Consider the following 12275-nt stretch of genomic DNA (forward strand, 5'->3'; position numbering starts at 1 on the left):
CCTAGCCACCAGCATCATTCTTGCATCTCTTTGTCTCCTCTTATCTCAAGGAAGAAACCAAAGAAACTCACCTCCTCCAGCCTCAATCAACTTGTCCGTCTCATGCTTCTTCTGTCTCCGCCTCCCCTGCCCGCTACAGTTTTACCCACTCAGGGCTTTCTTCATTCCTAGCACATAGGGAGTGAACTCAATATCTCCCATCCCCTTCTCTCCCTGCTCCCCCAGCGCTCTCTCTCTCTCTCTTTCTCTCTGAAACTGGTTGGAAGTAGGAGCGGCCTCCACACTAAGAAACATTTCTCAGGAGAGAAGAACCAACCCAAAAGGTGAAGGGGAGAGTATTGAGTGGTATGAGGAGGCAAAAAATTGATTCTTTCATGGGTTGGGGGCACATATAGACATGGAATCTTATTAACAGCAAGACATGTGACTTCATTGGGCTACGGGATTTTTACCTGAGCTATGTGTTTTTATAGGAATATTGCAAGACTGATATAGATTATTCCTTGTTTAGAATTTTTCTCTCACCTTTCTGCTTCTTTTCCCTACATACTCATGTTTGTTTTTCAGTCGTCCTATTCTCTGTGTCTTTCTTCACCATTTTTCATTAGACTTTTTTATCTCTGTCCCTCTTTGCGTCTTTTTTCACACTCCTAAGCAGACCACATACATTTAAATTCAAATCAGACTTTGAAATCCATGTTGTTTCTGTGGATTCTAAATTAGGTAAAAAGTTTTCTTAGTCCTAAAAGTACCCAAACAAAATAAGACTTCTCTTCAGTGATAGTTTTGACTGAATGTTTCCAATTTATTATTTAATCTGCAGGTTATACATCTTAAGTTCGTCAAATTACTCACCTGTCATTGATAAACCAGAGAAAGAGAACTCAATATTTGTGTGTGTGTATGTATGTATATGTGTGTGTGTGTGTGTGTGTGTGTGTATATATATATATATATACATATATATATATATATACACACACACACACAAATATTGAATATATATATAGGGCTGTCAAGCAATTAAAAAAATTAATCATGATTCATTACGCCATTAAAAAAATTAATCATGATTAATTGCGCTGTTAAACAATAATAGAATACCATTTATATAAATATTTTTGATGTTTTCCACATTTTCAAATATATTTATTTCAGTTACAACACGGAATACAAAGCATACAGTGCTCACTTTATATTTTTATTATAAATATTTGCACTGTAAAAATAAAATATACTATTTTTCAATTCACTTAATACAAGTACTGTAGTGCAATCTCTTTATCATGAAAGTTGAACTTATAAATGTAGAGTTATGTACAAAAAATAATTGCATTCAAAAATAAAACAATGTAAAACTTAAAACCTACAAGTCCACTCAGTCCTATTTCTTGTTCAGCCAATCGCTCAGACAAACAAGTTTGTTTACATTTGCAGGAGATAATGCTGCCTGCTTCTTGTTTACACTGTCATCTGAAAGTGAGAACAGATGTTCGCATAGCACTGTTGTAGCCAGTGTTGCAAGATATTTATGTGCCAGATGCGCTAAAGATTCATACGTCCCTTCAGCTTCAGCCACCATTCCAGAGGACATATTTCTATGCTGATGATGGGTTCTGCTCGATAACGATCCAAAGCAGTGCAGACCAACGCATGCTCATTTTCATCATCTGAGTCAGATGCCACCAGCAGAAGGTTCATTTTCTCTTTTGGTGGTTCAGGTTCTGTAGTTTCCGCATCGGAGTGTTGCTCTTTTAAGACTTCTGAAAGCATGCTCCACACCCTGTCCCTCTCAGATTTTGGAAGGCACTTCAGATTCTTAAATCATGGGTCGAGTGCTGTAGCTATCTTTAGAAATCTGACATTGGTACCTTCTTTGTGTTTTGTCAGATCCACAGTGAAAGTGTTCTTAAAATGAACAACATGCTGGGTCATCATCTGAGACTGCTGTAACATGAAATATATGGCAGAATGCGGGTAAAACCGAGAGCAGGAGACATACAATTCTCCCCCAAGTTGTTCAGTCACAAATGTAATTAACGCTTTTTTTTTTAACGAGCGTCATCAGCATGGAAGCATGTCCTCTGGAATGGTGGCCAAAGCATCAAGGGGTGTACGAATGTTTAGCATATCTGGCACAAAAACACCTTGCAATGCCAGCTACAAAAGTGCCATGTGAACATCTGTTCTCTCTTTTAGGTGACATTGTAAATAAGAAGTGGGCAGCATTATCTCCTGTAAATGTAAACAAACTTGTTTCTCTTAGTGATTGGCTGAACAAGAAGTAGGACTGAGTGGACTTGTAGACTCTACAGTTTTACATTGTTTTGGTTTTGAGTGCAGTTATGTAACAAAAAAAATCTACATTTGTAAGTTGCACTTTCACGATAAAGAGATTGTTTTATGGTACTTGTTTGAGGTGAATTGAAAAGTACTATTTCTTTTATCATTTTTACAGTGCAAATATTTGTAATAAAAATAATACAAAATGAGCACTGTACACTTTGTATTCTGTGTTGTAATTTAAATCAATATATTTGAAAATGTAGAAAAACATCCAAAATATTTAATACATTTCAATTGGTATTCTATTGTTAACAGTGCGATTAATTGTGATTAATTTTTTTGAGTTAATCACTTGAGTTAACTGTGATTAATCAACAGCCCTAATATATATATATTATATATAAATTGTAGCTCTGAGTAACTCTTTCCTGCTATCGTTGCTCAAGTCACTGGATTTATATATTTATATTGGGGATTAATTTTGCTCATTTTCTAACTACATTTACATTTGGAGCAAGATGGAGACCTTGAAGTGGAAATCCTTGCAATAGCATAGGAGCTCTAAAATTTATTTTGTTTTGAAATGCTGATTCAGTTGCTGCCTTTCAATTTTCTCCCACTCTGTTTCTTACAGAATATCCAGGATGTCTCACTGGTTGCAGACTGTGCCCCTCCAAGTGGTGGAAGAAATGAGATTAGCCCACGTCTTCTCACACACTTTTGTCTGTTGGTTCTGCCTCAACCTTCCTTACAATCCTTACAACGTATTTTCCAGGTAATAGATCAGATAGTTCGGGGGAAATTATATCAGCAAATGGAAGTTCTAAAAGAATGAATAGCCAACAAATTTCACTTAAAATACCTCAAACCATTTTTTTCACACTAATCAGAAAATGTTATGTAGTATTGTATAAGCAAAGAGGTGGCTTTAAACATCTAAGAAACCCTCATTTGTGTGGGAGTTCAAACCAGATATGTCCCAAACATAGATTTTATTTCACTACTTAGGAAACACTTAAAGTTTTATGATCTTGAGTTCTTGAAATAATGTTTAAATAAAGAATTCCTGATTCTTATGAGAATTCACAGTTGTGAGATTTTGATTAATTTAACCCTTAAAGCACTGAGGAAGATTTTTAGTTTATATGAATAAATTGCATTTGAGGAACAATAAGAGATTAAGCTCATCCTCAGTTTTTCATCTTTCCTTCTTCCTCCTCTCCTGCCAAACAGGTGCACCAAAGTCTCCTATCAACTGTTATACCCTTTTTTCTCCTGATAAGCATCTTGCTGCCAGCTGTTGTTGGGGCTGGGAAATGGAAGCAGTAAGGTGTGTGTCACGTGACGAAAATAAGGAGGGTTTCCTATCATTAGAGCAGGAATCTTCACCCAACCTGTTCCATTTCTCAGCTGCTTGGACACCTTTTCTTATCCTTGGAATATTACCATTTCTGCCCATCTGCTCACAATCCTCCTTCAAATAGTGCCCTTTGCCTACCAGTCCCCAGTAGTTGTCTAAGGATTAAGATGCACATACTGTATATTTCTGGGTAGGAAACACCTGTGATAAGGTAGAAAGGCACTCTATAAGTCCCAGTGTTTGAGGGGTTAATGCAGACCCCTTCCTGTAACATGGGTAATCAAAGGTGGGGTATATTAAGTTAAAGAGGAAGTGACTGTGGTGGTGGCTACCCAGGAGAAGGGTGTGAAAGAAGCTGGAAACATCTCTGACAAGCAGGGAGGTTCGTTGTTCTGAATGGATTATTTTTGTTTTTATTTATTTGTAATCCTTTGTTTATAAATCAGCAAAAGAAAGCCTTGAGGAAGGGGATTCAAACTGCCGCTGCTGAGTGTTATTCATCTTCCCTAGTTGTTCCCACTGACTTATGTGCCAGTGTGATCCTGACAATGTCTCTGACAAAATACTATATGACATACGTGTACCAGAAATGTTATCAATCGCTGTGCTTGACAAATGCATTATGTAAATTCTATTGTATTCTAATCTAACTGTAGGAAACTAGGATGGATTTGTTTTCTCTCATAGGGTTATACTATATTAGGATCTCATCCTGTTACTGCTAAAACAGATGGATGCACCCATTTGTAAACATTATGAAACCACTTTCCATGTAACATGATTGGCATTCTCTGTTCAAGAGAGGCCCTGAACTGGAAAAGCAGGGGTTTTGCAGATCAAGAGTGTAGTATGATGAAAGAGATGTGTTGGGAAGCTTGCATAGCATTTAACTTACCTAGATTATGCCTGGTTTAAGATTGTGTGCATTAATACCTACTTTTCAGGAACTCTGAATTCAGTCCCAGATTACTAAGGGAAAAGTATATGAGACAAATCGAGATGCATTATCAAAAGACTCATTCGTGAGTCTGTTCTAACTACACACAGTACATATTTGTTATAATTCATTTTAGTGTTTCCAGGGATTGCCATTTACACATCCCTCCAGGGACCAGGGAAGCAGCTATGCCAGAAACGGGAATTCATCCCTGGGGAAAAAGTAGATAGTTGACACATTGGAACAAAGCCAGCATAGATGTGGAGAGCCCTATACTCAGTTTAATAGTTCTGCTTCACTGATGGAAGGCTTGGCTGCATAGAGCTTGTACCAGTGAGAGTTGGGTGGGATTTTATGATGGGGGATGAATGGAAACAGTGGGGCCCTGAGGCTGCAGTAGTGGTTGTGGAGTTGCCTGAGGAGTTTTTATTTATTTATTTATTTAGAATTCAGTGTTTTTAAAAAGTCAAGTATACAAGGCTCTGGGCTCCCTAATACATAATTAACAAGACAATAAAATCCCAGCAACAAAAATAACAATTTTAAACAGTGTGATACGGCAGGGCCAGGGAACAGTGGGAGAGGGGAGACATATAAACCGTAGGCTAATTAACTTGTGGTTCCCTGTAGACTATGGAAGGTTACTACAGGTTAATTGGAGCACCTGTAGTCAATTAAGGCACTGTCAGGAACCTAATAAAAAACCTTGCTTCAGGCAGACAGGGTGGTGCAAGGAGGGATTGAGGTCTGGAGTTTGGAAGTGTGTTGCTGAGAATTGAAAGACCAGAGAACTGGAGGAATGGAGACCCTGCCCCAGCAGGGCAGGGAGACTCCCTCCCCCAACGTCAAGGACCACCTTCCCGGGCCACTAGGCACCCCAAGAGCAGGGGCAAGGGGTGGTGTCCTAGCCCCTCCACTAAGAAAAGCACGGGACCCACCATACCAACATTGGCCATTTTGCCACAACAGGAACACAGCCAGCCACCTACAAATTCTTTTGGCCAATGGATTCCATTCTTTCTTGACACCTCCAGAAAGCTGATATACTCAGATTTGACATAGACAATTAGATCTGCACCTTTACTCATAATTTGGACTGGTGCGATTTAGGCATTTTTATTACTATTTAGCTAATTGCTCCTCCCTTGCAGGAATACTCATTTTCCTCATCAATCTCTGACCAGAGTAGGGAGAGCACCCCTAGTTACTTCTCAGGGCTTATCTATGTGGTGATTTAGTGTGTGGAAAACCAGGATGTGAATGTACAGTGCACTAACTTGCTGCTAAATGTTGCTCTTGATCATCAGGATTTGTATTTCTATATTTCAATCCACTGTGCTCACAGAAAATATCTTAGATTTGTAGTGGGGACAAAACATCTTCAGTACAGAGTTCTGCTATTTGATTTGTCAGCAGCCTCAAAGGTTTTCACAAAATATCTTGTACTGGTGATAGCATTTCTAAGGGCATGTCTACACTACAGACTTAGGTCTACCTATGTTAGGTTGACCTACAGCCACCGCAGTAAGTACAGAGGTCCACGCTATCCTCCTTCTGTTGGTGGTGTGTGTCCTCACCAGGAGCGCTTCCACCAACTGAAGAGGGGCAGTGTGGGGGGCTGAGAGCCAGAACTCTTAGCTCTGTGAAGCGCCTCACTGGGGGCCCAGCTGCCCCCCAAGTCTCTTGCCTCCCCATTTCCTGCCGGGAACAGGGAGCAGCTGCCTGGGCTTCTCACCTCCCCACTGGGAGTGGGGGCAGCTACCTGGGCTACTTGGCTCCTTGATCAGGGACTGGAGAGCCGGGTGGGCACAGCCAGGCTCTAGCTGCCCAGCTTTCTTGTCCATTTCAGGGCTCCAGCATGGAGCCCTGAAATGGACAAGACAGCCAACAGTCAATGTAAGTAACTCCGTGTCTATACAGACACTGTCTCCCTAACTACATCAACATAAGTCCTATGCCTCACATGAGGTAGAGTTGTTATGTCGATGTAGTAGGGCACTTACATCAGTGGGACAAGGCTGTAGTGTGTACACTAGGTCAATGTAAGGCAGATTATGTCGACCTAACTGTGTGGTATAGACCAGGCCTAAGAAGACAACTCATTAGCCTTTACTCTTACCTCAGTGACTGGTTCATTTGAGGATCCTCTTCTCAGCAAATCCACAGATAATATACATTACATCCTTCAAATCTTTACTAAGTTGGGTCTCCAGGTAAACAAAGAGAATTCATCCTTAGTATCATCCCAGAAGACAGAATTTATAGGAGCACTTCTGGACTCCACAGCAGCGTACCTCGTAGTAGGTTCAAAATCATGGAAGATCTTATAAATAATTTACTAATAATTCTCAGACAGCAGTAAGAATGTGTCTAAAAATACTAGGTCATTTCATGCACATTCATCACTCCTCATGCTAGACATCACTTTTGCTTTATGCAAGGCTGGTTGTAGTCATCTACCTACCAAGCAAACACCATCTAGATATGGCAGTGCAGATTCCACAGCAGGTCCTATCATCACTAAACCGCTGGAAGTAACCAGTCCAAGTATGCAGAGGTGTTCCATTTTCTCCCCCTCTGCCCACAGTGATGTTAGTAATGAATGCTTCCAACCTCTCATAGGGAGCATACTAGAATCACCCTTAGACCCAGGAACTATGGTCAATAAACAGGTCTCAGCTTCATAAATGCCTTAGAACTGAGAGCAATCTGTATAGCATGTGTGATGTTCCCACTTTTAATACAAGGCAAAACAATACAAGTGATGACAGATAACACTATAGTGATGTTCTATATTAACTGATGAGGAGGAGATAGACCTTCTCAACTGTGCCAAGAACTTGTTCACCTATGGAGCTGGTGCATCAGGTTTCAGATTACCTTGACAGCCATTCATCTACCAGGATCAACTTAGAACAACTTAGAGGATCAGTTGAACAGACACTTTTCTTTTGACCATAAATGGTCTATTAAGGACTCAATTTTTCAAATCTTTCAATCTTTTTGGGGGAGGGATAGCTCAGTGGTTTGAGCATTGACCTGCTAAACCCAGGGTTATGAGTTCAATCCTTGAGGGGGCCATTTAGGGATCTGGGGCAAAAATCAGAACTTGGTCCTGCTAGTGAAGGCAGGGGGCTGGACTCAATGACCTTTCGGGGTCCCTTCCAGTTCTATGAGATAGGTATATCTCCATATATTACTATATTATATATTAAATGGAGTCACTCAATTATAGACTTGTTTGCCACAAAATCAAACAGAAAATGCTGCATCTTTTGCTTTAGAGGGAGTTTGAGCCCAGGATTGCTATCTGATGCTTTCCTTATCTCTTATTCCCAGACTCAGCTGTACACCTACAACCAGTTCCTTTAATTCTGAGAACACAGAGAAAGTTCAGACAGGATGCAGCAAAGTTACTATTGATAGCCCAGTGAGGCCCAGGCAATTTTGGTTCAAAGACCTGTTAAGACTCTTGGTACAACCCCCAAAAATGGGGCCTCTGGATTCGGGCATAATCTCCCAAAACCATGAGGAAGAACCTTTCATTCAGATACAAAGTCTCTGCACCATACAGCCTGGATGCCAGCTGCCTAACTGACATTGAGAAGTCATGTTCCAAAGACGTCCAAAACATCCTGATCCATAGCAGGAATGATTCCAGGAGACTCACTTGCAGTTCCAAATGGAAGCATTTCACTGTTTAGGTGGAATAGCATTTCTCTCCATTTTAAGCTGACATTCCCTTTATTTTGGATTACTTTATCTCTTACAGTGCTTTGGACTTTCGGTTAGCTCTACAAGAGTACATGTAGTGGCTATATCTGCTTATCATCCTCCAATACATAACCACACTGTATTATTATACCCTACAGTGTCTAGATTCCTCAAAGTGTTGATATACGTATTTCCTTCCGTCAGGATAGGATCTCAATGTAGTGTTGGCTGGGTTCATTGGACTCCCATTCAGATCAGTACCATCATGTTCCTTATACCACCTTTTCATGAAAACAGCTTTCTTATGGGCAATCACCTCTGCACTTAGGATAGGAGAATTGCAAGCTCTGATATCAGGCCCATCTTATACTACTTTTTCAAAAGGATGTGGTACAGCTTGTGGTTTGAATTCACCTGCAAATAGCAAAACTAGTTACATGCTCTGGGCTTGATGGCCATTTACTTGCTCATAGAGGCACATCCAAGTGTTAAGAGGTATCAGATTTTTTAACAGGACCACCATTTTCAATTCAAAGTGTTGTCTTTTGAGCTGACATAGGTGTACCATATATTTGCCAAGAACTTAACAGTGATAAATGTCCATCTCCAGATTGGAAATACATGTATTCCCTTTGTCTGGAATATTGATTTATCAAGAATAGCATCTTGGAAGGAGTCCAAGGATTTGTTCACATCCCCACTAAAGTGCTGAAGTCACTATGTTTCTTTTTAGAATGATTGTCTTTACAGATTCCCCTCTTGGTTCACGTGTACCCTATGCATGCAAGATGGGATTCTTTTGGCCAGTTGTGTGTACTGGGGCTGCTTCTCTAGCTTAGGTGTCATCACATCCCTTCCCTCTTACACCTGGGGCATAAAGGGCAAAGCTGGTCCAAATTTCTTTCAGTTCTTTCTTAACACTCATGGCAGTTCCGCAGAAGCCCTGCAGTCTGCACATATTCTGCACACTATGCGATTTACTTAGCCTTGTATGTAATAGTATAGTGTAATTTGTGTAGTTTCTCTTTTTCATGCTGTCAGGGTACCCTCCCCACTCTGAACTTTAGGGTACAGATGTGGGGACCCGCATGAAAGACCCCCTAAGCTTATTTCTACCAGCTTAGGTTAAAACTTCCGCAAGGCACAAATTCTCCCTTGTACTTTGGAGTAGGTAAACGCTGCCACCACCAAGTGATTCAAACAAACATTTAGGGAGGGCCACTTGGGGGGATATTGGGGGAGAGATAGGGCTCCAAGCCCTATGCCCCCTTTCCTGGGGAGGCTTGAGAATAAACAAGATGAGCACAGACCAACCTTGGGTTTTTTAGGACACTAAAAAAACCAATCAGATTCTTTAAAAAAACAGAAACTTTATTAGAAAGAAAAAAGATAAAAGAAGCACCTCTGTAAAGTTAGAATGGAAGATAATCTCACAGGGCAATCAGATTCAAAACACAGAGGACTTCCCTCTAGGCAAAACCTTAAAGTTACAAAAAGAAAAAACAGGGGGAAAAAACAGGAATACACCTTCCTCTCAGCACAGAGAAAAATCACAAAACAAAAGATAATCTAACGCATTCCCTCGCTAGTACTTACTAATTCTATAGGAGTTGGATTGCTTGCTTTCTTGAGCTGTCTCCGGCAAGAGCCACACGGAACAGACAGAACAGACAGAACAAAGCCTTCCCCCCACCCCGCCAGATTTGAAAGTATCTTGTCCCCTTATTGGTCCTTTGGGTCAGGTGCCAGCCAGGTTACTTGAGCTTTTTAACCCTTTACAGGTAAGAGGATTTTGTGCCTCTGGCCAGGAGGGATTTTATAGTACTGTATACAGAAAGGTGGTTACCCTTCCCTTTATATTTATGACAAATGCGTACTGCGGGAGGGGGAGGGAATTAGATACATTTTAATTAGCCTTGATATCGGTCTTCCTCCCCACCACCCCTACCACTCCCAGCCATACAGGGGTACTAACATTATGGCAGAAGGTAAGTCACCAGGGTTTACTGTCACTCGTATGATTCTTGGATACCCATTAAGAATGGGCCCTTCCAGTACCTTCTTTTTCTTGAAGAAGGATACATCCTTGAGAGATGTTTTATCTGTTGCTCTTTCACCAAGCATACTCAGAGAAAGATGGAGGCACAAATGAAAGTTTTCCTCCTAGAGAATTGATCCAAGCCTTCTCAGACTTTGAGAGAAGAGCTACAGTCAGGCTTCAGACAGTGGGCTGGTGAGCCGTGATTCATTTTGATCTCCTGAACTACATTCACTCACAAGAACCATTCAGTCACACTACACTGGTATCAGTGTCTGATGAGCAGAAAGAAGCACCAATCCAAAGATGAACATCAGGCACAGGTTGCCATTCCCATTACCTGGCAAGAAACAGAAGAGTCATCAGCTGCATGACTTTTCTTGGGCTCATTTATCCAACAGCCATAAGCCTGACAAGACCCATGCCAGTGACCCAGTACTGACTTCCAAGACAGCACGTTTGGCACCCTCTAAATCAGCAAACTGCTGCCCTCAATATCAACCCTTCGGTACAGACCATGGCGCTAACTGCCTTGGTACTCAGAGCCTCATTACAAGTGCCTCTGTAATTGTAGTCCCAGTATCTTCCACCTCAGTACCAACTACATCAATGGTACCCACTATTTCAGTGCTGAGTAATTTATTGGTGGACTCTGTACTGGAGTCCCCTCTCTTCAAAAAAAATAAAGAGAGGCGATAGCTAAACCACCAACTTTGTAGCCACTGATACTGCAGGTCAGAGTGGTATCCCTGGTAGTGACCTTTCCTATACAGAGACGGTACACATGAGAGACCTGTCCCTCTCTTAGAGGAGGTGGTGTAATAATTGGGTCCTAGCAGGCCTACTTTAATTGTTAGCCTAACTGATAAAAATTGGGTAAAGATTCAAAAATTGTTACAGTAATTTGTTATATAAAACTATTTTTAACAAGTTAAAAAGGATACAAAAAACTAAATTTAATTTAAACAAAAAGGGTCTACTATTACCAATCAAGGACTGTGTTAAAATTATGACTGGTAAATAAGAGAAGTAAAAAATCAAAATTCAATAAGTCAATATTGGTGTATCAAAATTAGGCCTAATTGATGGACAAAATAATGAAAGGATAGATTATTCCACTCATCGCCTTTTTGGAGCCCTTTAAAAGAGACTTTGGGGGAGAAGAGGGAGAACTTTTTATGATCACCACAGTTGCAGCAGAAAAATTGTTGCCATAACACCAGAGCTTAATACTCCAGTGGGGACACTAGACTAGGTGTAGTAAAAAGAGGTCTGGGCTTCATGGGGGGTCACCCTATCTGGTACTTCCCATGTGACCTCCAACTCAATATTTCTACCCATTCCAGTCATGGTTTGTTTGACACCCTCAGGTGTACAGCCAGACTTCAAGAAGCCTGCTTCATCAACTGTCTCTAGGGCTAAATCATCCTCCCCAAAGAGACAAATCAAGTAACTCATTACAGCCACAGATACTTGAGAGGTGGGAGAAGAGTGAAGAAGAACATCAGCTATCAGGGGAAAAGCATTCAATTTCTGCTATGGTTTGCTCACTGTCCCCTGACAAGGCAGTGAATCCACCCCCCTCAGCTGGTGAGTTTAAGGAATTCCAGGACCTGATGAAACACATGGTAAAAAGCTTAGGCATACATCCCTGTCATGTCAAAAAGAGCTGACAGGAGGTACTGAGTCCCTGATAAATGATCTGAGTATTTCTAGACATTCAAGAGCAAGTTCTGTCATAGTGGTAGCAGTACAAGAGAGATCAAAACATCTAGCCCTCCCAAGTCCACAATGAGCAAAAAGGACCCAAAGAAATTGAAACTCTTTAGCCTTAAGCTGTATTCATCAACTATGCTCCAGAGGTATGGCTAACTATTAAGCCCTCTCAAAATAAGATTTTTTTTTAATTTAGACAATGTCTCGATTTATAGACAACAATC

The 12275-nt window shown here is 40.8% G+C and overlaps 1 protein-coding gene across 1 annotated transcript in view; it reads left to right on the plus strand.

Moving 5' to 3' along the window:
• The window catches only part of DNAH14 (dynein axonemal heavy chain 14), a 451367-nt gene that overhangs the window by 288758 nt on the left and 150334 nt on the right, over positions 1–12275 (plus strand). The window contains 1 exon segment of the mRNA XM_065401478.1: positions 2921–3061. Coding sequence (XP_065257550.1) covers positions 2921–3061 — 141 coding nt within the window.

This window comes from Emys orbicularis, chromosome 3 (assembly GCF_028017835.1).
Source record: "Emys orbicularis isolate rEmyOrb1 chromosome 3, rEmyOrb1.hap1, whole genome shotgun sequence".
In the NCBI taxonomy this organism is placed as follows: domain Eukaryota; kingdom Metazoa; phylum Chordata; order Testudines; family Emydidae; genus Emys; species Emys orbicularis.